Source organism: Aulonocara stuartgranti (genome assembly GCF_965226115.1).
Source record: "Aulonocara stuartgranti genome assembly, chromosome: 1".
Taxonomy (NCBI): domain Eukaryota; kingdom Metazoa; phylum Chordata; class Actinopteri; order Cichliformes; family Cichlidae; genus Aulonocara; species Aulonocara stuartgranti.
The window spans coordinates 1,926,438-1,953,551 of record NC_138939.1 but is presented as its reverse complement, the minus strand read 5'-3'; the positions used below and the strand labels follow the sequence as shown (position 1 = coordinate 1,953,551).

Below are 27,114 nucleotides of genomic sequence, written 5' to 3'. Positions count from 1 at the left end.
CCTGAACCCAGCCTGGGATACAGAGGTGGCCTAAAAGCACCTCCACACTTTGGAGGATATTTCTAATCAGCTTATTTTTGGGAGGGCACGGCCCCCATAAAAGCAGAGACGAGCATGTGCACAGACACTCGTCCCAGCAGGTGCTTCGAGGTGTGCTGGCGTGCACGCCGATGCAGAATGAGACCACACGCAGCACGCAACAGTGCACAGGTACGGCGGTCGAAAACATTTCTCCTGTCAGATCATATTTGGCTCCAAAATAAAAAAGGAGGAAGTTCAACCTCATGCTCGCTTACCCTCATCACCCTCCTGCCCACTTACTTTAACAGCTCCAATTAGAAGTGAAATCTCCCAGGGCCCCCCGCTGACTTGTACAACTTACCACCTATGAAGGGCCGGCACAGGTCAGCGAGCACTCGCATCACAGAAGAGGAATGAAAAGAATGCAGATTCTCTCCAGCGACTGTGACCTGCGGCAGCTTCTAGGAGACTTTTTAAATATTGTACCGAAATTCGGATCATTGCATGATATTCCACATGGAAATGTTACCGTAGGGGATCTTCTTGCCTTACGACAGCGGTCCCCAACCTTTTTTGCGCCACGGACCGGCCAACGTTCACATTTTGGACAGAGAGGACAGATGGTTTGAAAGAGGAGTGAAGGAAGCATCTATGTCCACTGTCAATAAGACGTGGAGAACACGCCCACCTTCACCTTCAGACGACAGCTGTGTGATTCAGACTGAACATTACAGGCTTGGAGAGAGCAGAGAAACTTCCTACAATGTCCTTATCTCCACCTGTCCTCTGCTTGTGTCCTCGTACTTCTCCCATGGTCATCGGGAGTGAATACGAGAGGGTTTCATAACGGTCCAAAAACATCGAGCGACCGCGCTCCGTGTCGGAATGTGCAAACGAGGGTAATACAGTTAACTAAATCACAAACTGTCTGATGAGGCTTTGGATGTCTACAAGAAAAAAACATCCATACCGATCTTCCAAAACCTCGCCTCTGGGACTTTAACACTGAAACCACTAAAAACGAAACCAGTCTGGAAACGAGCTGAAACTGAAGTGTCCTCAAAACAAAACATTTATTCAGGAAATAAATAAAAACTAATAAGAAAATGCAAAACTATACTCTGTTTATACTGAACTCAGGTGCAGAAATAAAATGTCAAAGAACATTTAGCTCCCAGGAGTAAATCAGTCTGATGTTTATGGAAAGTTAATCTGAGAGGATGGGATCATGGTGTGAGAGGAGAAGTGGAGACTCTCCACACCTCCATCATTATTTCACCTGCAGTCGCTCGTCCTGTCGTGGGCTGGGGTCGTCTGAGGTCATGTGCTCCCTGAGCCTGGATCTGTTGAAGCTTTCTACCAGTTTCTCCTCTTGTGGTCCTTACAGGGAATCAACTACTCACTGGAGCGCCCCCTCCCTCTCCACCTCACGATACAAACTGGTGCTGCCATGAAGGGTGACGACTCTTCTTGTTAAGACAGATGCTGTTGCACCGAGTAATCTAAAATCCAACATTCAACAGGCTCTATAAACTAAACATCAAACTACGCGGTGACAAATGCTAAAAAGAAACCTGAGCGGATGCCCAGTTTCCCTTTCTAATTAATGTCAGCATGCTAACATGAGCACTCCTTTCTTCGGGCTGTGTGAGGGCTGCAGCTGCCTCTGCACAGTCTCCATATTTGGATGCTTTTATGTTACAGAAACAAAGAGCCCGACACCGACTGCAGGATCTTCTCCCATCTCGACACCTCTCGTGCTCTCCTCTAAAGTCTCGTTAGATAACATTTCTGTTTCATAAGCTCTGACTGAAGAAATGACAGTCTGACGAGCCCAGAAACAACACCCTGCACTTAATGCTAGCGAGAAAGTGGAGGTGGGCAGCCTCCACCGAACTGAATCACCACAGGAATGTTCCAACTATTAGCTATTATAGGATCTGAAGGCGGAGGAATGATGTGTGTGTGTGTGTGTGTGTGTGTGTGTGTGTGTGTGTGTGTGTGTGTGTGTGTGTGTGTGTGTGTGTGTGTGTGTGTGTGTGTGTGTGTGTGTGTGTGTGTGTGAGTGTGTGAGTGTGAGAGGTGATGTGGGTGAGAAGGTTGAGAGATGAAGGCAAATATTTGGTTGCTAAGAGTGACGGGATGCACATGTCAGGCTATCATCGGCGGCGGGAGCGAGCCGGGGGAGGCGAGCAGCCCTGATAAAAGGAAATGCAGGGCGGAGATTACACGGCTGCCATCAGGGCGACAGCTTGTGTCAGGAACGTCCAGCTTCAGGCTGACGTCTGGTCTTCAACTACTGCACAGCGCCGATCACCGAGCAATGAACTGCATGTGCATCCATGAACGAGTCCTGTGAGCCTGAAACATTCGTCCGTGCAGACAGATGATATTTGTGTCATAAACAGACGCCGCCTGTGCAGAGCATTAGCCTTAAGCTTTTCATACAGAACATAAACAAAGTGCTTTTTGCACTGAATGACTTGGTTGGACTCGATGAATAAGAACCTCCTGAAACGCCTCCTTTGCTTAAACGCAGACGGGTGGATGAGCCGCACAGAGCAAAAGCATCGCACCGCCCGTGCCGTGTATCTGTGTGTGATCACTGCTCGCTCAGACATTAACATTAACAAAGTAACAGAAACAGGAAGTGCATTTCAGGGCTGCGTTAGCCTGAGAAGCTAGCACTGTCCTGGCTCCTGTCATGATATCACTTTTCTTTGTTCCAGATTGTTCTGGTGTTCCCGCTGCCGCTGGCTGCCGGTGGAGACAACGCCAGCTCGGGCACGTTCACGCTCAAAGCTTTGAGCATTAAACATCGAAACACGGACGGGTTGGTGAGCTGAAACATGCAAACCTGCTGAGAGCTTGCACTTCTATTTTAATAACAGGCAGCTACAATGGGCACGTTCGGCTGCTCCCTGATTTCCCAAGCTGTCACCGCAGCAGATGGAGCCGCACGGCACGGATTTGAAGCCATTTAGCCTCCCGTTTACCCGGGCCGGGGGCTGGCACTGGGAGCTTGTGGCCCCCTGAGGCTGGGCTTAATAAAATGCAGCCACACTGACAACTTCTCTGACGCGCTCTCAGTCTCGGGAGCCAAATCCAAATGCCAACATCAAATAAATTATTTCGATCGTCTGTTCTGGACAGGTCGAGTTACGAGCGTCTTTCTGCTGCTGCCAAAAACTCCTGGAGGGCCTGTGACGAGGTCCTCTTCTCCTTCTGAAGGCAACCCTGGTGATGGTCCAACCAGTGGGAATTTGGTTGCATGACGACATATCAACTAAACAATCGCCCTGAAACTGCAGAGGTGAACTCTGGCCTCCGATGCACTGACATTATCCAAAAGAAGCTGAAATACTGGAATCACATGGTATTCCTGAATTAATTCCAGGGTTTCCGATACCAGGATTAGGGCCCACAAGCAGGATAAGAAAAGATGACGCATTCACTGCTCATAACATAGACCAGGGGTGGGCAACTCCAGGCCTCGAGGGCCAGTGTCCCTGCAGGTTTTAGATGTGTCCTTGAACCAACACAGCTGATTTAAATGGCTAAATTAGCTCCTGCAGTTCTCCAGAGGCCTGGTAACGAACTAATCACGTGTTTCAGGTGTGTTGACCCAAGGTGAGATCTAAAACCTGCAGGACACCGGCCCTCGAGGCCTGGAGTTGCCCACCCCTGACATAGACTGTTAAGTATTGTGTTCAAGGCATCACAGCTAATGAACAAATCCGGCTGGTAACTAGAGATACCTCCTCACTAACAGCTGGAAAACTAGTCTCAGCTGTTTGATGCGGAGCCTTCACTCACGTGTGGGCTTCAGCCCTGCGAGCGGCCCCTGAACCTCAAAGCACAGATTTCATTTGTTCACTGATCACAACTGTGTGTAAAAAGGGGAAAGGAAGACATTCTCAGATGTGCTTTAACGTCCTAGTTCCAGGCTTGTTAACTTATCTAAGGCATGTGTGTCGCCACTAGAGCAGGGCGATATGGCCAAAAATATTTATCACGATATATATTTGAAAATTTGCGATAACGATATAACCGACGATATAATTGATGCGAGACAAAATACAACTCCACAACATTACTAGTGCAAAAAGACAACCTTCCATTTATTTTCACATAAACAAGAAGCTGGTTTTTATGTACATTAAAGCTTTATAAAAATGTAACAGTGCAAATGCAAATTCCTTGCTGAAAGTTTAACCAAAAGGCATTTCCAGTAGAAATGGGCTGACATATCCTGAGCATAACCATGTATAATATCCACTGAAGTTAAAAAGAGGTGCTTTGCAACATTAAACTGCAGTGTGCAGTACGCATTTTTCGGACCATAAGGTGCACGGGATTATAAGGCACATTAAGCGAAACAAAGCAGTCAGATAAATCAAACTTTATTAAACTCATTCTTCTTGCTTCCTCCACTTCTGTACCATTGATTCATTAATGTTGAATTCTCTGGCAGCTTCTCTATTCCCATGTTGTTGCAGTATATTAATGACTAACCTCGTATTGTGGATGGATTATCTCAGTTGTTCTCATGACTGAAGTTTGGTCCGTTTACAGCATCCTGCCATGCGATTGCATTTGTCCCTAACCATGAAGAACCTTCACGTTAACTTTTATAAGTGGAAAAGTGTTAGTGTTCGTCCTCCAGCTTCACTGTTTATGTTATGCTAACATAGCTGTGTCGCTAGCGATCACGTAGCACATCATTATATACCAGCTAGCCCAACTTCAGTAACCCTACAAACATCACTGCTGTTTAGTTTCCTGTCTTCATTTATGTTGGAAGTGATAGCAGAGCTGTACGTTTGATTTTTTTCAGAAATCTCTCAGTCAGAACATGCAATATCATGCTTAGGTAACTAGCGAAACTAGCGAGCTAACTTCCGCTAGCTTCCTGCTAACTTCTAACTCCGTTAAATGTAATAACTTTTGTTTTCATGGATGCCTGGAAGTTAAACTTCATAGTTACACCTGGTAAAGCAGCAATGCTGATCGTTTTATTAAAGATGAAAGAATTTAGACAGTTTTTAACTCTAAGTGATGCTGCAGTGTTGTTTGACCTGAAGCATACGGAGTTTAGGACCCAGATTACTCCCAGATTTAAGAGCATCTTAGTCCGACAAATACGACAATAACAACGGCCGCTTGCATGTTCTGCAAAAAAATGTGCTTTGTTGTGTATCTGACGGACAAACACCAAACCAGTTCCACATCACGGAAGTTGCACCATTTTTACAAACCAATTCTGGATCATCTGTTTCACTCAACAATCGGCCATGTGCGTATGAAAACAAAGGCACCGCGCATGCGCGTTTTACTCCCATTCTATCGCGATATTTCATTTTCCTATCGTTGCCTAACATTATACCGGTATTACCGTGAACGGTATAATATGGCCCAGCCCTAGTCGCCACTTTTGCTTTATGTTCACACAGGCAAAACCCTCGGTTCATTCCCCCCACGGCAGATCCGGCAGCGAGGATAACGGCGCGTCCAATGAGACGCCACAGCCGGCGCCGAGAGTTAGCAGACCACACCGGCTCTGCAACCACAGGTCCGCAAAGCAGTTCAGCGAGCGGGCAGAGGAGATCTGAATTAGGAAGGACGGCAGCAGCATAAGAATCAGGCCGAGAGATCGGAGTGATTCCCCAGACCAGCGCAGAAACACGTAGGTGGAGAGAAAGGCTCAGAGCAGCAATTGTTAAGGTGCTCCTGAGAAGGTTATTAAAGTCCTGATTGCTACAGTGGAGCTGTTGCACACACACAAGACATCCTATAGACCAGGAGTAAGTGCACTAAAGGGGGCAGGGTGTTGATTAAAAATAACAAAAAGCACCAAACGTACTGTCTCCTCCCTGAACCTGTCGCTGAAAGACTCGGCAAACACGGGAGGACACCGCGGCACTTCCTGTGACCACGCCTTGAGATGTCGGAGGACACGTGCAAATCCTCAGGTGCTTTTTTCTGCCTGCACCTCTGATGGGAACGCTGCAACTGCAACAACATGGAGTTCACTGCGATGTTTGCCTGCTGTGCATCACTGGTTTGATGCTGGTTTACTAAACAGGAAATGCAGTCAGAAAAGTTTCTCTGCATTGCTTTGCTGAGTGCTGCCATATTAGAAAGTTGGGGAACGTGCTGTATTTCCTGACGTGCACATACAGTGGACTTTATCGTGTTTTGTTCCATTTTTAGTGCGAGCTACCCCGGCACATAGTTTTTAATATGGTTTCTGCTCCAGCGGTGCAGCGGCTTGCTGTCTCACAGCAAATAAGCCCTAAGTTTGTATCTTCCACCTGGGCAGGTTTCCTTCTAGCTTCCTCTCACACTCCAAAGCCATGCTCGTTAGGTTTATGGCTGTAGGTGCGAATGACTAGCCCTGTGATGGACTGGTAACCTGTGCAGGGTGCACCCCGTCTTTTTCAGGACAGACCCAGATTAAAAGGCTCTTTGAACAAGTTGTATATACAAAAAAAAATGGGGGTGACTTCCTTCAGAAGAACTGTGGAAAAATCTTGCAGTCTGAAAGCTCCCCTGGAGAACATCTGGCTGTGAACCCAAGCACACTGACCTCAGCTGCTGATCTGCTGGAAGTAAAAAAGGCAGAAGCAAACGTTCAGCGTCTCAGAGCAGTTTGAATTAATCACACCTAATGAGCAGGTTTGTCTACATACGCTGTAAACGATCTGAATATGTTCAGAATCAGGCGTAAGGCTCGGTGCCTCCAGACATCTTTAACTGTGGCTGATGAAATCACAGTGAGGACAAATCTTAATGCCCCGGTCTGGAGCCTTCAGCTGCAGCGTGAGCACGCTTACTGAGGCCAAACACGCTGTAATGGAACACGCCGCTGGGTTTATAATGAGGTTTCCGTGGTCACTGCTCAGGTACGCGCTCTCTAAGCAACACTGAGAAATATACGAGCCTTTAGACGGTTCGTGCAAATGTCTCCAAGTCCGCAGGTGGAGCAGTGACCTGAGCGTTTCTCTGTGTCCTGAGTTTTCCCACAGCTCGTAGCTTGTAGAAACATTATTTCTAGGAACTGAATATATGAATTTTAAGGCAGAAGGATATAAAAATACCTCCCACGCTAATATAAACACAGCGTTTCTTTTGAATCCCAGCAGATTTGTGACCTCTCGCAGTCTATTTTGGCCACTGTCACCTCACGTCGAGTGTACAGTCAGCACTAATTAAAGCGTACAAGGGAAAACACACATGAAGAAGGAGACGGGGACGAAAGCAAAGAGGGGAAAGAGCAGAGTAAAAACTGTCTTTCAGAGGAAGCCATCACTGCTCATTATGGAGCACGACGCTGCGAGGAGGAGACAGACGCACAAACACGGGCACCGAGAGGGTTTGAAGAGGCTTCAAACTTAGTTTGTGTTTCATGATGGAGGGGGGAGGGTTATGGTGGAGGGGGATAATTAGCATAATTAGAAACATCGTCATCCTCAAGTTTCATCCAACGCTGGATCAGAAAACACAAACAAAGCCCCCGACGAACATTTACACGCGGAAGCAAAGAATTAAAATATCTCCGGCAGGGAATTTCTCGGTTTGTGTTGAACGCCTCAGCGTGAGTGCGGGCGGCTACAGCCTGTCAGCTGTCGGCCGCTCAGCCGTGCAGAGCTGAGGAGGTCTCAGCCTGACAGCAGGATTTAGGACGGTCAAGTGAAGGACAGCTAATTGGTTCAGTCTGGCAAAGTGATCAGTACCCCCATACCCACACCCACACCCACCCACACCCACACACACACACACACCAGGTCACGTACAGTCTCAGTAACATGAGAAGAGTCTTTTTTGGTCCATATCCCCACAAATATACCTCCTGCTGTAGGTAATTAGACCTTCAGTACACCTTCCGTAGAGCCAAAAAGTCACATAGGTTGTTCCCATTTTCACCATTTCTTTTAGGTTTTGAAGCCCAGTATCAGCACAGAGGCTAAAGATGAACAAGGTGGGGATTGTGGATTGGTCACAGTTCCAGGAAAGAAGAATATACAAAGAAATGAAGCATCCAGGTTTGCAGCTTTTTCTGTAAAAATGTGAAATTTTCACCAGCGTTGAAGACCCGACTTGTCTGGGTCACGTGTCACGATGCTGGCGCAGAGGAGCAGCGGGGGGGTCAGTTTAAAGATGGCGGGCTGGCAGAACCGCTGATTGATGTGGGCATACGTAAATATTAAAAGTTGATGATTGTAAAACAGTCTGGCATAAATAGGTCAGTGTTTCAACAGAGCTCTGTACAGCGGTGCACGCCAAACACCAATCACGTTTCAGTCCAGTTGTCCAATGCGAGGCCTCCTTTATCCCAGTCGCTACGGCCCATTTGGGAAAAATGCTGCGCGGCTCTGTCCTGGAGGTCGGGAGTTTGCGGTGCTGGATCAGAAACGAGCCGGTGCAGGAAGAGACTGACGTGCAAACGGCTCCCATTTGCTGTGCGATGTTTCAGTTCCAGGGACGGATGTGTGGTTAGAGTCGGGATCAGGCCTGAAGAATGTTACTCACACAAACGATCCCACGGCACGGGGGTTTAGCTCCACCTCACACAGCCTCACCAGCACAGAACCCCCCAGTAGCTGCTCCATCTGTCTCAGCACTCTCCTCCTAATTCACCCAAAGTTTATTTTTTCTTTAATGTCGCTTTCTCAGAAGTGGGCCCTCGGCGCCAACACATTTGGCTCGCCGGTGATGAACCGAGGTATCCGGTTCCATTCAACACGACTCATTATGCAGTGTTTAATGGAAAACTCCCTAAATGCAGACTCCTCTGTAAAACATCCTTCAGTGGCTGTGCGAGGTTAAAAGGCACGGTCGGGAGTGCGGTCCCCGACTGTTCCCAGATGGCCGAAACACAAATTTCCTTCAAATTGCTCTAATTAATTCATATCTTTGCTAGAGGAGTGTAATTACTCTGACAAATACGTGATGTACCTATGGGAAAAACGGATATTAATTTCCTCCTGTGAACGTCCTCCTGGCGGTTCTCTTCACCCCATGGGAGATGTAGTAATTACATTTTTAAACTAAACTAAATGTCCTCTGTTTGCCACGAAGACCCGAGTTAATGCAAAGTGGATCCTGCGTTTCTTCACTCACTTCATTCTTTTTTCCCTGCAGGACTCTCTTAAAATAACCAGAGCGTCTTTGAGACGGAGGCTGGAAGCCGCTTCCTTTCCTTCCAGGTTATAAAACTGCATGACGCATTATCTGAAAGCATCTTTCGAAGAATGCTTTAGCGTTTTAGTGTTTTAGTTTAATCTGCTGCATTATGGTCAACGGGACGAGAGCCAGTGCTTTAGAAACACTTACATCATGATAATGAATAAATAAAATGATTTTTAAAAAATACTGATTATTTTACGGTTTAAATATGAGGTGCGATCAAAGGTGCCACTCTGCCCGTTAAAGTCGATTAACGCCTGATTTAAATTTGGACAATCTCGCCTTCAAGGCGCCGTCTCCGACCTCTGGACTGCTTCTTGTGCAGCTGTTATTTTTGCATCGCTCTGTTGGAGTCCTGTTTTTAGCACTTGCAGTTAATCATCTGTAATTTCACAAAGGACTCTAAAATCACGCAGACGGCTGACTGACCCACACTGACCTAAGTTTCACACGAAGAATCAACGCTGGTGACGAGAGCTGAGCCTCAGGTGTAGTTACAGCAGGTATGGTTGGCTTGTTCTGCGCCTGCTGGCCTTCACGCACACTGTGTTTAACAATCTGTACCGAGTAGCTCCTGTCTCTCAAGAACTCAACTTTGAATTCAGTTTTATTTATATAGCACCATATCACAAAAACAGTCGCCTCAAGCTGCAAAGACCCTCCAATAATTCAGAGAACAGAGAAAACTCACCACTGTAGAGAGCGTTTGGCGACCGCCTGGCAGAAATGAGTATTCTGCTACTCAGCAAAGCAATCGCAACAAGGACTTTGGTACAGCGCCCTGTTTATAACCATATTCACCTTCCAACAGCCTCCAGCAACCAGTCAGGGAAAACAACGCTGACTACACCTAAAATGGGTGGACAGCGCTACATTTCCACAGTAGATGTGAAATTGAGATGAGCTGATCTGATGTGACTGAGCTGCACCATCTGACTCATGCTTTTAGCAGGCTGCGTTTGTGTCCAGGAGGCATGAAACAGCTTCACTTTTTAAGCCCTACCCCAAACTACGATCGTTCACTCAGCATAACTGAGACGCATCAGCATCACCATCAAGTGAAAAGAAAGCAAAGAATGCAAACCTCAGATCCCCTCTCAGACTTTACTAACATGGACTCTCTAGTCTTGTCAAAAGGCTCTGAGGTGAGAAACCAACACTGAAAGACACCTTGTGCATAAAAGTAAGAAACGAAAGGCATCTGACAAAAAGGCACGATGTGACTGTGGAAGATCGTTTCATGCCACTGAAAGGAAAACTGGGACAGATGGGAGACAAGAGAAGATGAAAGCAGCGGCAGAGAGAACCAAAGTCCCACAACCACTAAATCTGAAACTGAATGTGTCCCAGCACAGTTCATCCCATCACTGAGGAAGTGACAATGACAACATATTTATACTAAAAAGTCTGAATGTTGCTTCTCAATTCCAAGCATTAGTTCCTAAAGGTGCCGCGGTTTCCCATCACCAGACGAACCGCATGAAAGCAAAACCACAAATAAGCCGTCACACAGACGGGGAGGGGGCGCTCCGCTTGGCGAGACACCCAAACCGCCTCTGCTAAAACGCTCAGAGGGTCAGCGTGCACTGCTGCGACAGAGAAGCTCGCATGTCCTCGCAGCGAGGCCTCGGCGGTAAACACAACAGTGCGTAACCATGGTTTCTGGAAAAAGCAGCTGAGGTCAGATAAGGTGGATTACAGTGGGAGTGCTGGGCAGATGGAAAGCGATCCAGGTGGAGCTCCCAGGTGTAAGGACTGCTGTTGCCCAGTTCTGTGTCACTAATGAAGTGTCCTGGATCCCATCCGCTCTGTAAATCTGCTTCATTTGCATCTAATAAAAGACTGCTCACAGAAAAAGGCTTTAGTAATTACGTTTTAATATTTTGTGAAGCCACACTAATAACAGCTGGTTAGGTTAAAAAAAGCATCAGAAAGGTTTTTACAGGTCTGTTCAATTAAACGTCCTATTACACTGAAAACGAGTCTTTAAGTTTCACAAAGTACCACAAAGATCACAGCCTTTGTGGAAACTTTAAAAAGTAAACCCACTGACTTCTGGGCTTGTTCCATTTTGAAGATGCTTCCATCGTCAGCCACGGGGCTGTACGGGAGCATCTCTCAGACAGCGCTCAGCACCATCCAGTTAAAATCCCGTGAAATCCTCCTAACTTCAGCGAGCACCAAAACTTCTCGGACAGTCTGTTAGTACAAGTCTCCTTCTCAGATGGCCCCGCCCCTCCCTGAGCCTGGTTCTGTGGGAGGTTTCTTCCTGTTAAAAGGGAGTTTTTCCTTCTTTCCTTCCAGTCTGATGTCACTAGCCGTGTCTGGGTCTAAACTCCGCTGCAGGTCCATATATCAAACGATCACTATGATTAGTGGTAATAAAAGCCGAGGGAGGTCAACAGTGGTCGCTGACTGTTTTAGAAGCTTTTTGAGATCAAATAGAAGAAAATACAAAACATTAAACATGTTAACAACACAAAAGCCATATTAAACGCAGACTACTTTAGGCCCGGAAGTAGGATTCGTCACGTCATCACTTAACGACCGGATAGGGGTCATTTGATTGTTGGGTTTTTCTCTGTATTATTATTGTAGGGTCTACCTTACAATATGAAGCACCTTGAAGCGACTGTTGTTGTGATTTAGCGCTACATGAATTGAAATGAAATGAACTGAATACACAGGAGCCAGATTATTATTCATAATTACAAGTATAAATAATATCATTGAAAATAAAATTAATGAAATAAAATTTTAATAAAGTCATTAAAAATGTTCCAGAGGGCTCCAACAGCACCAGAGGTCCACAAGTCCAGTTCAGGGGCTCCAGCTGAGCTAAGGCCACGCCCCTAATTATGTAAACCTTAACACCAGCCCCTGTACAGGTGTTAGGAAGGGGGAATTTAATATAGAGACCAAACAGTTTGTGTATCCGGCTGCAAACATGTTTATTTGTGCTGTAAAGTTTTAACGTGGGAGTCTATGGGGACTGACTCACTGCTGCCTCTGCTGTTAGAAGAATGTTTGGGCTCGGGTGAGCCTGAGTGCTGAAGATATCGACCTATTTGGAACCATGATAACAGGGTTCTTGCTGATCGGAGCTGGCTTGGCCCTGGCTTATCCAAGAATTAAGGAAGCGGAACCGGCTGTTCAAACCCCCACAAGGCTGCCCGCTGGGATTGGAACGATGGGAGAGGCGTGAGTTTCTCAAAATGGGCTCATTGAGTGCAGCATGGATAAGATCTTGGAGAGGCTACGGCTGCTGTGAATACTCAGAATAAGATCTCTGAGCGCAGACTGGATCACATCTTGGGGAGGCTCACTGCGGTCGTGAGTTCTCAGAATCGGCTCTTTGAGCACAAGAATGACAACATCACAGAGGCAAGTTTGATAACATCATGGAGAAGCTCGCGGCTCTCCAACAGGAGATTGAGAGACCAGTGTTGGACTGTTAGAACAGCTTTGAAATTCATATGAGCTGTTCGCACTAAAGTAAAAAGCACCATCACTTCATGTGGATATCCTCTTGGCGCCAGCTGCGGTCGCAAGGCCGGAGCTGAACAAAAACACCCTGATAACGACTGTGTTGAGTCTGTTCCTTCCCATTCCATGCAAGGCCACCTGGGTTGGCTGGTAGACTGTTTACTGAGCCTGGCAGGGTGAAGGACACTGTCTCAGCTGAGCTCTGGACACACACACACACACACACACACACACACACACACACACACACACACATATATACACTGATATGCACACACTCATCCCCCCTCCCTTTCCAAACGCCTCCGATGCTTGTGCCCTCCTGGGAACACGGCGGGTCAGAGCCCGCGCTGGAATGGTAGCGCTGGGCAGGATGGCTGCTGTGTTTGCTTCGGATTACTCCTCACCCCCCACCCGACCCTGTGGCTGGTCACGTGCTCCATAATGTTGTGCTGTGGACATTTATGTGCTTTCTGTGCAGAGGAGTTTTTTAGTTTCCTGTTCTCATGCTGTCCTCCCAGGAGCCCAGCATGAGTAGAGCTCTCTTTTTTTCCTCTTGTACTTTCCCATTGTAGTGTATATTTCAGTGTTTTTCTGTAACGCTACCGATCTCCGACCTGTATCCCCATGTGATGTCTGTGTTGTGTGTGTAAGGTCGGGGGGGGGTCCTATTTCACTGCAGGGCAACCTGCACATGGCGAATAAAGCCTTGATTGATTGATTGATTGAGGCGTTAGAGCTTCTGCAGTGTATGCATATACATAAAGTAATACTTCACACGCACAGAGACAGACAGCGAGAGAAAGGAAGCGTGCGCCTCTGTGTTTGACTCCCGTGTCACCCAGCGGGTGCAAAGTCTCCATGATGGAGATGAATGATGTTTCTCGTGAGCAGCAGGGGGAGAGAACAGATTTGGGATTGATCCATTCAGAGTTTCATGCACAGTTTGTCTTCTCTGCAGATGTGTCCTCTAACAAAATGCAGACCTGTCCTCTGGATTCGAGCTGCAAACCTGCTTCAGCAGGATTTCACTGTTATTTTACTGCTGTGTCACTGACAGCTTCCTGTCTGCAAACACTGCAATGCTGTCAGGCTGAACGTGGAGCTGAAAGCTTCTTATGTCCAGAGGTGTGGCCTGCATCAGTCATGCACACGTTTGAGGTGTAATTAGTCTCTGTTTCATCACAGGTTCACATTACTCAACTAGAACTCAGCAAAGCAATCAAAAGTGCGACTGACTGTAAGAACACGAAGGCTGCCCCACTATCTTCATCGGCTCCTGCATGCTGCCCACAGCTCTCTCCTCCCTGATGTGTTTTCTGTCTCTTTCAGCGTCCCTGTGGGGTAGTTACCCACTCTCTCAAACTTTGATGCCATCTCTCTCCATCACGAATTCCCTGCCGAGTTTTGAATCCTACGTTTTTCACAGAGTTAACTTCAGAGTTATAGACGTACCTGACAGCTCAGGTGGAGCGCAGGTCTCATCCAGAGTTACAGCTGATGCCTGCACGGAGGTTTAACTTTTTTCTGTATCCCATGTAATCTGGGGTATTAGAATTATAGACAGTAAAATCAATCTCAGAGACTTCTGATCTTTCTGAGTCCCACTGTAGAGCGCTATGACGTTATGTGAGCTCTGAAAGGGAAATTACATATGTAATGACGTCCGCTGCAAAACTAACTGTGGACAGGTCAGACAGGTCACCACAAAACCCTCTTTTAGTGTTAAAAAGTTCCTGTCAGGACGTCATGAAGAGAATCAGTGTCAGCTTTTATACTGAAAAGTGTGGACACAGGTAATGTTTCATACTTTCATAGAAAAAGGTTTTGAATGAATCATGCAAACGAGATTTACTGATGTTTGCAGCATGCGGCTTAATGCTGCATAAACATGTTTTTTGGTTGTGGGGTTTGTGACTGTTTACTGGGAATGACAGTGGGATATTTAATCAGGACGAGACAAAAGTTTGGCTTTCCCTTTGTGCTCTTCAGTATTTTCCTGAAACTGTTTCGGGTCACACGAGATCTTTGCGTAATTAAAACGTACCTGCAGATCTTTTCTCAGCAGTGCGCACACAGAGCCTTAAACTATGTAATATTAACTTTAATAAATTCCTCTAGCCTCACGTGTTTACAGTAACACAGGGACGGGTTGGGATCTGATGGTAAATAATAAGACATCAGACAGGTCGGCTGTTCCACACAGATGTCAGGTTGAACCTCACACAATCTATCAGAAGAGGTCATCCTCATATCGATCTTTCTTCTTCAGCCACCTCTCGTGTATTTTCTCGTTGCTTTCAGGGACAAACTCGTCTGAAACCTGTGCTTCTACTGGACTAACTGTGTTAGGACATCCCTCATCAGGTGTGCTCATTGCTGGGGTGCTAATCTGTGGTTCTCTTGCAGGTAATAAGTGGAACAAACCAATTACACACATGTATGAAAGAATTTTCCACTTCCATGGATGTATTTCTGCGAATGAATCATCACTGACTGATTTCACATCTCTTTGGCAGCTTTTTGATGCCTTTCTGCTCCGGCACAGTCTGTTAGTACATCTGGCCCCAGATATGACGACGACAGGTTTAATCACTTATTTTATCTTTACTGGGTTTCTTACATGAAATTCACTTGAAGTGACACTGGAATTTAAACCTAACAGCCCTTTATCGCTGCTTGCATTTCAATATTAACAGTATCTTTGAGGAATCATAAAAACACAGGTACAAAATGCTTCCAGAGCAGGATCCTGACATAATATCCATACAGCTGCAGAAAACCAGAGTACGGTTTAGAGTCAGTTCAGTTCCAAACTGGATCCATCAGCAGGCTGAAACTCTGTGAGCATTAAAGTGTCCCAGCTCCAATTATCAGGTCTGTCTGTGTGACGCTCCCATGCAGTCTGTGGATGCAGCATTCAGACCAAACTAGATAGAAACAGCTGATAAGTTAGCACTGGTACGGCCCCCTCCGCCCCCAAAACATCCAACTTGGTGGCAGCAAAAATGCAAATCCTGAGTAGGGATGGGATGGGATCCGATTTCACGATTCCGATTCCATTTTCGTTTCTGTTTAACGTTTCGATTCTCTTATCGATTCTTTTTAAAAAAGAACACTAAGGTCGATTAGCTCAGAACTTTGTTTTATATCTTCTCTTTGAACAAGATAGAAATTTAGGAGTAACATGGCCTTACAAACCCAACAGTGAGATCTTAAGAGATCCAGCCTACGGCTCTTCAATGGGGTGTCACAGGGTCCCCAGGAAAAAAACTGTAAATGTAAAATAATAAAATAAATATTCTTCTGTAGCAATAACAAAGTATAACATAAATTATTCTGTAGCAATTACACAAGAATATCCAGTAATGTCCCTGCCTACAATTAAACACATTCACTTACTGAAAATCATCTGCTGTGGCAAACGGGTGCAAGCCTTTCACCACAAACTGAGTCTCTGCTCGGTGACATTCGTCTATCCTGCCTGAAAGGAGACGCTACCAGCAGACTGCAGCGAGAGCTGCCAGCATCTGAGCCAGACTCTGTCTCTCTCATCATGGTCACCTAAATGCACAGTGATGGCAGGTTTGTAATAAGGCAGATCGCACTAACATAATATGCACTGTTAGCTGATTATTTACCTGCTGCATTAACAGGAGAGGACGTGCAAACGTTACCGCTGCTGCAGGGTTGAGATTCATGAGTCCGGAGCGGAATTAAAAACAAGACATTCATTTAAGGTCATCACGTGTTTTTTGCATATTCGTAGTGTTTCCTCCCTTAAATGAAATCTCTACTTTGCAAGTATTGCAAGTTGCCCTGTTGTCATCCGTTCTCATAAAGTATAACCAAACCTTTGAGCGTTCGAGCCGCCGTGTTTCCTGCCAGGTAAATGACGCTCCGCAACGTGGTGACGTCATTCGGGGCGACTGGAATCGATAAGGGAATCGTTTGCAAAAATGGCAAACAATCCCAAGGAACTGAAACAGTGGGAACCGGTTCTCAACAAGAACCGGGTTTCGATACCCATCCCTACTCCTGAGGCTTCAAAAAATGTCGTCCAGATACTAACAGGTGACGCCAAGACATGTCCATCATCTCCAGGCTCTGATTTATGTCTGGAAAGTAAAGATTTGCAAGCGCCTCCTTTCCTCCCTAAACTGCCGTCTCCAACTCAAATATATTTAAAGCCGAGAGCTTCCTGTTTTCGTGGGCAGTCATTAGAAACGTCCCAAATGCAGAGCACAGCTCAGGGAGAACTCGCACTGCTGGAGATTATTCCTATCTATCTCTTAGGACACACGCCGAGGCACGCCGGATCATATTAATGATGTTCCTCCACACTCTCGCCACCTAATTGCCACAACTTTGTGTTTGGCCCAGAAACCACTGATATGAATACCATTATGCTGGAATCACATACATATTTACAACGTAGGACAACTTCAGCTGAATTCTAAGCTGCACTGCGGCAAGCTTTGCCAAAGCACCGCGCAGGCTCTGCTGCGAAGTTCCTCTGCATAGTTTTTTCTTCCAGCTGCTTGGATTTGTGTTTGTTGACTCTCCTCTGCGTCTCCTTCCTTTCGTGTGCGCTCACGCCGATGGTTGGCGACTAGTTGAGTCCACGCCAAATCCCCGCCTGGCCTTTTTCACCCAACGGACAAAGTGACTTTGAGGGATTAGACGTGACAACAGCAGAATCCCACGAACACTCCTACCCCCCCTCGACTCAGTTTCATATACAAATGCATGGATACTGATCTATATGCAAGCAGAGCGAAGGCTGCGGGCTGTTTGTGAAGACTGCAGCCTCCCGCAGGGAGTCCTGTGGACAAGAATAACCCCTAGCATGGCTAAATGTCACTCCTAAGTGGTGTGCGTGTGTGTGTGTGTTCATTTGCTGGATGCTTTTAGATGAAAGAGCCAGGGGCCACAGCTGCTCCCCCCTGCTCATTCACAAACACTCTGGGGTGTTTCTGGATGCTTTTAATACACTCACCCAGCTCTCTCCTAAAAGCCCAGCAGCACAAAAAAAAAGTTCTAACAAACAAACTGTACGTTAGTAGCACAGCATTTGATCCTTCATGACTCTGTTTCAAAGGGTGCTGTGCAGATTTAGTCCCCTTCACAGCTTCATTTATGGCTCTGCTATATTTATACAGGAATCTTTTGTATAATGCACCAAGTGCATGAAATTTGGTTCATGAGTTTTTGTGAGATTTCAAGATTTCTGCATCGTCAGTGTGATTTTTTCCTTTTGTGCAATAAACTGCACAAAACTGCTGGATGTAGCAAAAATGATGCAAATTAAAGCTCATATATGCAAACTGATATTACATCATTTATTTTTTTGTAATTTGTCAGAAGGTTCAATAAAAGCCCCAGGAGGCTTTCTGAGGTTCCTGCTGGTGTAGTGAGCCCGAGCAAAGTTACAGAGGATTTAATAAAGGCGTAGCACAATTTAGCTCCATCTGTGAAAGTTCAAAGAAATTAGGCTTTGTTTTGGAGGCAAAAAAAAGTGGACGTCACCACTGTGCAGAACGGTAGAGAAGCATGTGACACGTCTTGTTGTTCAGGAAATGCAGTTTCATCGCGGTGGATGTAAGTTTCAGAAGCAAGACAGCAAAACTAAACTCAAACATTCAGTGAATCCTGACGGCGTGTTCGCGTACACGCCGCCGTCTGATCAGGATAATCTGAGTTTTGTGCTTGCACCTTTTTCCTGAATGTGTGTGCTTGTGCTGTAACTGTTTGTGGTTTCTGTTTGCTGGTCATACGAATGTTTTTGGTGAGCTTTCAGCTGAGACTGACGTTTCCGTGGATGCCACGGTCAGAAAATGCTCTGAGATTATCTGTTAGAGTCCAAGGATGCCGTCGTGACTTTGAGCTGATATCAGTGGTCGGGGTAAGAACTCATTAAATCCCGGCGTTCTGTCCGAGCCAATCAGGAGACTTCTTGAAAACCACGTTTCACCCTGATTGGTCTCCACCCTGAATATTTCTTTCTACATTAAATCACGCTCTGCAATGTTTAATGCAAAATCACAATGGGATTTTAATTACTCTGCACCACTTAACACTGATGGCACAAAAGTGCTGCCTTTCTTCTAAAAAGCCTTCTTGTGGAGCACAAACGCTGCCGTCTGAAACTGTCAGTGGAAACATTTTTGCACGTTGCTTCATGTGATAATGAGCTCCGTCACCTTTTAAAATTAAAACTGTTGGTTTCGAGTGCCAACAAACTCCATTAATGTGATGCTGGCAGAAAAAGAACATGATAAATATGTCGCAGGCAGCTTTATTTGTATTTTTACTGCTTTATTTTGGTATCCTGCAGGCAATCATCACAGCGTATTAACAGAGAACTGTTTTGTCCATCAGCGCGTCTGTGAATAACCTTCCTGCTTCACAGCTGGACAGCAGGTCGCACCGGCTGACGTCCTCCTGACACCGGGCACAGCCTCTGCTTATCAGATCTCAGCAGCAGCTTCTCGCTGTTAGCAGACGATTGTTACATTAAAACGACAGTCGCCGTTGCAGGTAGCTCGCATCAGCTGCTGCTAATTAAAATTAAGGCTGCGAGGAACGAGGTGAAACACAGATCTAAACACGGTGGACTTCCTGGGTTTGTGCTCGGCCTGTTTGTGATTTAAGTGCATCAGAAAGTTTGCCATATGCTTTTATTTTTATACCATAATCACTTACACTGCCCTGCTTCTGTTTTTTGCTCCACACTGCTTCAGTTTTGACCACTTTCTGCATGCTTGCGCCGCCGCGGTGACTTTTTCAAGTTAAATTTCTTTTTTACAGGGGAATAAATCTGAAGCTGAATCTGCTCCGCAGGGCAAAAGCTGAGCAACGCCTGCTCCTCTTTAATGCACTGTGTGCATGCAGTCTGCATGAGGCACAGGTTGTTTGCTGCAGATGATCTCCAACAGACACCTCAGCACATTACAGCAGAACTTCACACTGGAGGACGACGCCCTGGCACATCGCCTCTACGCTGAAAATATCTCCTCTCAGCTGCTCTGCAAAATGAATTTCATTTCTGGGAAATCGACAACATTTCCAGGCGTGCAGGTGATGAGGAGGGACTGATGATGCACAGGATGGTCTTATCAGCTCCTTCAAATCATGAGAATATAAAAGAGAACCCGGCATTGACGGGGAACAGTTCACCAGCCCTGTGCGTGAGATTAGCCATCATGATGTGTCCAGCAATGATTGGACACAAGGACCCTGGAAACTCCTGTTTGGTCACAGCTGGAGACACAGCTGTCACACTTTAAACAGAGCCTGATGTTTGCTCACAGAGTAAGCTGGAAATCTCGGCTCGGACTTCCACACATATAGGCTTTTTCAGCGCCACGTCTGCATCCACAGACTGGGAGTAGGGTCTGAGAGTTGCCCTCATGAGTGTGTGCAGAGCTCGCCTTCATCCTCCTCTTTTTTATCATGTATTGATTTCAGAGTTTAGGATAAGAGACGCCACGACTGCAGAGACCAACACGATCCCCGTTTTAAGCCACCCCAGGTTCTTGCTTTCCTCCAACTCTCGATCTAGCTTGATGAAAATCAGCTTGGTTGCGGTTACACAATCTTCCTGACAAACAGACAAACAAACAGCAGTGATGGCATTCCTCGGCTCTGGCGCTCGCTGTGGAATCAGCAAATGTTTTCTTTGGGCATGGATCTCTCCGTGCCGTGCCCTGCAGAAATCTTGTTTACCACTTTCATCAATTCAATGCACCGGACAGCAGAGTCTGCAGGAGAAAATGAAATGCAGTCGCATGAGAAGTTCAGCCAATCAGAAGCACGTTGCCAAATCCAATCAGGAGGGCAGATGTTGGAGATAAAGCACAGGCACACAGGCAAAGATCAACAGCGCGCTGACCTCCTTACTTTGGGTTCATGCCTTTACTTTCCTCTGACTCTGTGTTCTGCAGGACGTGTTGGACGAGGCCGTTTGGACCAAGATTTGTTGGCAGGATGCGGCGCTGAGACGAAAGCGGCTCCTTGGACCACAGAAGGTCAGAGAGGCTTTTCCCAGGAGGACGTAGCAGCAGAAAATCTATGCATGGCTCCTTTTTGTAGCAAACACCACAGTGCTAATCCATTTTAACCCCCCCCCAATAAAAGTGACTGATTCACAGTGTGTGTGTGTGCGCGCACATGCTACAACCAGGCCTCGTCTGGGTTCGGGTGGGGGTTACTGTGGACAGAGGTGTCCTCATCCACGCCTGGACAGAAAGACACGCCAGCCCGGCGAGCCTTCTTCCAATCACCGGCCTGTTTAATTTGATCAACGTCCAACTGGCTGGAAGGAAAACCAACTGTTCCCCGACCCCGGGTCAAGGGGGAGGGGAGAGGGGGAGCGGTGGAAAACAAACAGGAGGTTTAAACCTGATATATGACTCTGGCACAACCTGCAGCCCTGCGAGGAGTGAAAGCACACGGAGGGCCTTCAAACAGACAAAAGCACATCGGCTGATTTCTTCCATGCTCGCTGAAATAAAAAGGTCGGCCTCCCACCTGAACGTCATCGAGCTTCTATTATAGTTTTATTATAATAAAAACACCCCAGTTAGCCTCAGAGAGACAGTTCAGGGTTTAATGCACAGCTAACGTTTTTTCAAAGCCTTTTCTTAGTTGTCCGCATAGGTGCCTGAGGAAATAGAACCGGTTTAAGTTTTTATAACTATTTCCTCTTGTGTCATAATGCCACGCTGGATCACAGGTGGGAGGATCTTAGATGCACCTAAGATGACCATATAAGGATATCCCCTCTCTATGACATCACCTACTCTCAGACAGAACCGAGGGTGGGAATAAAATGTAAAACTGAGCAAACCTGAGGTTTTGGCTGAAAACAGATGAGCTGTACATTTTTACTCATAGGGCACCAAATCACAACAACAGCACCCAGAAGTCACTTTATACTGTGAGGTAACTCAACAACCAGATGACCCCCTATGAGCAAGCAGGTGGCGACAGTGGGAAGAAAATACTCCCTTTAACTAAGAAACCTCTGACAGAAGCCTAATCTTGAAAGTAGAGATAGTGTCTGTCTCCTGAATCCAAACTGGAAGCTGGTTCCACAGAAGAGGGGCCTGAAAACTGAAGGCTCTGCCTCCCATTCTACTTTTAAATACTCTAGGAACAACAAGTAGGCCTGCAGAGCGAGAGCGAAGTGCTCTAATAGGGTGATATGGTACTACAAGGTCATTAAGATAAGATGGGGCCTGATTATTTAAGACCTTGTATGTGAGGAGCAGGATTTTGAATTCTGGATTTAACAGGAAGCCAAAACAGGAGAAATCTGCTCTCTCTTTCTAGTCCCTGTCAGGACTCTTGCTGCAGCATTTTGGATCAGCTGAAGGCTTTTCAGGGAGTTTTTTGGACTTCCTGATAATAATGAGTTACAAAACTGACCTGAAGCTTTGAGTAAAAGAAATGCACGAAGGTGACGGTGATGAAGATATAATAATAGAATAAGAGGCGAGGTGAAAACAGTGACTGAAGTGGAGTTTTGAGTATGAGCATGTGTGTATTCAGAGACGTCTCCTAACAGAGAGCTTGACTGGATTAACTTTTAAAGCAGCTGCTGGAAAACAGGCTTAAGCTCATAATCCACATGACCCTTAATTATTTCCATATTTGTCAAATCATCCCACCGCTGGTGAAAGAAACCTGACATAAGTTTGAATGTTTGACCCTCTTTATGTTGTTGGGTTGATTCTTTTTGTAGCGACCACTGAAGAGGAATTTGACCTTGTTACCTGAGCTCTTTATCACCTCGCTCATCGCCTTATTTCTGCATAACAACAGTGTCGAGCAGAAGTGAAGAAAATGGAACCTGCAGGAGTAAAACTCTGACTTCTATTTCAAACAGCAGGATTCGTTACTGGAGAACAGCTTTGGACGAGGAGAGCCATAAAGCAAAGAAAGGAGAGCAAATAATACCCGTTTGAGATGGACACTTTTAATTTATTTCAAGGCTGCGACTTAAACAAGGAGAGGCACCACAGTGTGGAATTTCTACTCGAGTCTGATGTCTTTGTTGGGCTCCCTGGCAGGCAATTTACATCTCCTTTTGTCTGCAGAACGAAGCAGCAAAGGAGTCATAACTATATCTGTGCAATATGTCACAAATTTTAAAAACACTTCTATTTTTAGCGATTTCTGCAGAGCAACGAAGTTTCTCCACACGGCTTCTGTTCTCTTTGGTGAATCCCTGATAGAAACACGCGTGTGGAGGAAAACCTCCACACAAACACTCACACCGCTGTGTATTGAGTTGCATTTGTTGGAGGAACGTAAGGGCAGCCAGAACCCCCCCAAAACACACACACACACACACACCAGTGAAACAGAGGTGAAGTAATTCCTCTTGACACCACAAGCATTTCAGCAGCAGTGACAAGATTACCTCATGATGAGATCGATGAAAGAAATCTTTCCATCTGAGAGATAAAATCATGAAAAAGGGCCTGGTACTAATAACACATTTTGAACACGTCACATAAAAGAAGAAGAGCAGACATCAAGCAGCCACCTCACAAGTGAAAAACCTGCAGTTCCTCTAACGTCCAGCAGAGGCTCCGGTAGTGAGCCCGTCCCCGTAGACGCGCACGTTAAAACTTTACAGCAGAAATAAACACGGTTTTGTCTTTGAAGATAACAACAGCTCAGCTTAGACTGTATTAAGGCTTAAAGTTTGCATTATTAGGGGCGTGGCCTCTGTGACTCACGCGTGGATGGTGAAACAGGCGGTTGTAGCTGCTAGCTTCACCTGAACTGGACATTTCAAAGAAACTGTTTGTAATCAGAACCTGTGCTGCTCTCGCAGATTTGCTTCAGCTCCCGTGACGAGTGGCAGTGGCGATACAAGATGATGCTGCGCTTCACAAGAACGTAACTAGTGTCACATCTGGTTACTTTTCTTTTGTGTTACTCCACATCATCCCCTGTGTGACAGTCAGTTTACAGCGTAACACTAAACTCTCCACATGCACACGTATGTGCACAAACACCCGTCCTAACAAGCAGCACGTACAGAAGGTGCCTCTGTTAGAGGCCTGTTTAGGTTTGAGAGCCGACCTCATTACAGTGGGTGAGACGGGGGTGGGAGTCCTGCAGTCCTGCTCAAAGTCGCTCTACCTGAGCGTCACCGTGCTCGCTGCATGTTAGCGTCACAGACTGTGCGTGGTGCTGGCTGGACGGCTGTTTCTGGACAGTTCGCTGTAACAACGTTCTCGAAGCATGTGTCAAACTCTGGACAGTTCGCTCTGGCGTTTTTATCTCTCTTTGAAATAGGAGTTTAGTGCAGTAATGCTTTATGATGCAGCGCTACGGGCAAATGTAATCTGATTACTTTACATTCAAAACCTCTGTAAGGTCTCTAAATATAACCCAGAGGCCCAGAGGGGCACACGTGTGTGGTTTAACGCCCATCGCATCATGTGAAGCAGCAGGCATGAAACCCCCAAATAAGAACATTTAGCTGCTTTGATTTCCTGATCTTACATCATTTTGTTGGTTAAACGAGCCTTTTGGGAAGCGATAATTAATGAGACGGAAACAAAAAAGGAAATCTTAAAACCCTTCCAGTTATCACCAGTGACAGATACAAATGTTCTCCACAGTCAGGATTTTTACAGTTTTACTATCTGTTAAATCAAATCAAAGGATGGATGGAGGGAAAAACGCTTCCCGCTGAGGTTTTATCGACTCCTCCGACCTATTACAGCTGCTAATTCAAATACTTTTCACAGGCTGCTCTCCACGGGGGTCGGAGCTCAGTCAAAGAGCAGCGCTCTCCTGTCTGACATTCATTCGCTCCTTGTTTGCCTTCATTTAGGGTTTTTTCTCTTTTAGCATTTGGAGGCGAGAAGAAATCCTACTTCTGCCGACCAATGGGCCGCTGTTGTCATTTTCATTTCAGTAAATTTGGTTGCATCAAGCACCAAAACTTGTGCTCTGTTGTTTTTCTATCCATGGAAACCTCACTGCTGTCTTACAGCTGAGGATCTTTGTCACTGGAACATAAGGACGGGGTTTTGTTCCACTTCTGCTGAAGCTCTGAAGGTTTCTGTCCCGACAAAGCCTCGTGTCCCAGTCCTAATCCCGGAACAACAGTGATGTAGTTGGTTACATCAGGGCTTTTACCAGATCACTCACAGGTTAGGTGTTTGATCCAAGATCACTGAGATCGACTCGCAGGCGGCTGTCGGCGATTGCTTTAGCTGGTGTGCGCACAGATCGCTCAGACTGCGGGTTTCCAGCGTTGCACATCCTTTCTTGTGTCCGCTCCACTGCTTCCTTCTGGCTACAGCCTCCATCACCTTCAAGCACTCAGCCCTCCGCTCTAACGTGCGGTCATTATCCGCCAGCTTATTGCTACAATAACACTGTGTGTGATGAATGTTCACACAGAGAGGATCTGACATAATGTGTGCTCATTTCTCCAAATAGTGTAGCCCTTCATGCGCCGGGCCTCGTGGTTGACTGAGAAAACTTAAACAGTTATGGCCCTTCAAGTGATCGTGCCTGAAATGAATGTGTGTGTGTGTGTGTGTGTGTGTGTGTGTGTGTGTGTGTGTGTGTGTGGGCAGCTCTGGGCAGCAGCGTGCCTCTCGTTCAGAGGTTTTAAAAACCCGGACAGGCTGGATTCCAGATAACCGCAGTGGACGGCGTTAAAACCAGATGTCACAGCTGATGTTTGGACCACAAGGCAACGTCCAGCATCTGTTCTTTATCAGCACAGCGTGCACAGAGGTTCAACAATGGGCACACATACATATAAACTGAAATTTGGAAGCTGTCTGCTCACATTTGTCCACAGAGATTTGGGACACTTGTTGTGATGTAGCTCTAGAAACAAAGCTGTCCTCCCTCACATCACTAGTGCCAGCAGCGCATACTTAAAGCATCCTAAACACTTCCTGTAACCAACGTGGAGCTTTTATTTTGAAAGTCTGACACCATGTGGTTAGACTATCTTTGTGTGCTGCTCCGAATGTGGATGTAGGAACTTTTTTAAGATGGCAAAATTGGACATTTCACATCAAAACTTAAAAAAAGACCCACGAAATTAAAAGTTCATACTTCCTGCAGTGCAGGACAGAAAAAGAGGCTTTTGCAAAAGTTACAAGTATGAAGAGCTTTCTGTGTTATGAAAGCAGCTAATGTCACTGACACCGCAACCATGCAAAAACTACCCTGTGCTGAGCAACATGCATATTTCATCCTTCTTATTTTATCCTCAGCTCTGCGCCGTCACCAGAAGCCCAGCGGCAAATGCAAGCAGCCTATAATAAATGCAATAATTAGTTGTAAAGTAAAAGCACAGCAGTGAAATGAGCTATTTTACCGTGATGGATTATTCATAACGGCAGCAGCTTTTTAGTTTTTTAGGGTTTCTAAGCAGACAAACCACCAACTCTCAAAAACACACACAGCAGGAGGTTCAGGAAAGCTGGATTCAAATTCATTCTGGAAAAAATACATGAAGTCAGCCAAAAGCTGAGCAGCACCACAGCCTAACAAACCTCACTTACATCCCTCAAAGTTTGTCAATCCAGTATCTGCCTTTGCTATCAATGCTATCAATGCTAACAATGGTATCAATGCTAACAATGCTATCAATGCTAACAATGCTATCAATGCTATCAATGAAGCAGTCAGATCGACACTTTAGGGGATGTCACTACCCGATCCGTACCGGAAACCCGATCGGTACCCCGCATGCGCGAAAGGTTTCTACTTCCGGTCGTAGCGTTTTACGATAGTTACGGGTCAGAGTATCTGTTAAGATGTTAAGAATAACAAGTATATCTTAAAATGTTTGCAATAATGAAGCATTTCAGTACAATGTAGACAAAAACGAAAAATAAAAAGAAAGTTACGGATCAGGACTCTCCGATCCTTACTGCGCATGTGTAAAGTCTGACCGTACAAATCGGGTCTACCCGATCCGTACCGCGCATGTGCAGATGTTTTTTTTTCTTCTTCTGTTCGTTTAATGGCAGTTTACTCCCCAGTGTACGAGGATACCGCCACCTGCTGACCGAGCGAATAAACCCTATTATAAACTGAATTATCGTCATTACAAACGTGTGTTAAATTTGATTTCGCGATAGTCGAGTGTGTTTATGCTTGTCTGTGAGGAGAGGATTGTTGGAATAGTGATGATGATGTGCGCTATCACTGTCAATTGTCAGTAAACACTTCATCTGGCTGATGAATCTACACGTGAGATATTACAAAGTCTGCATTATTAACTCTGTAATTAGGCGCCATTCTTCTTATTTTACGGCGCTGTTGCTCAATCGGGAGACGCTCTCTGTTGAGGAGAAAAGCATGAATTTCTTTGTATACGGATTATCCATTGTTTAAATGTCCCGGGCAGTCGAAAAG

General features: G+C 45.9%; 1 protein-coding gene across 6 annotated transcripts in view; it reads right to left on the bottom strand.

Moving 5' to 3' along the window:
* Positions 1–27,114, bottom strand: part of adamtsl3 (ADAMTS-like 3) — a 199,478-nt gene that overhangs the window by 124,491 nt on the left and 47,873 nt on the right. Inside the window, exon 1 of one of the 6 annotated variants that reach the window (XM_082540084.1) lies at positions 1,301–1,375. The exons of the other annotated variants lie outside the window; for them this stretch is intronic. Coding sequence (XP_082396210.1) covers positions 1,301–1,345 — 45 coding nt within the window. The 5' untranslated portion in view covers positions 1,346–1,375. Of the gene's footprint in view, positions 1–1,300; positions 1,376–27,114 lie in introns of those variants that run through there. 6 annotated transcript variants of the gene reach the window in all.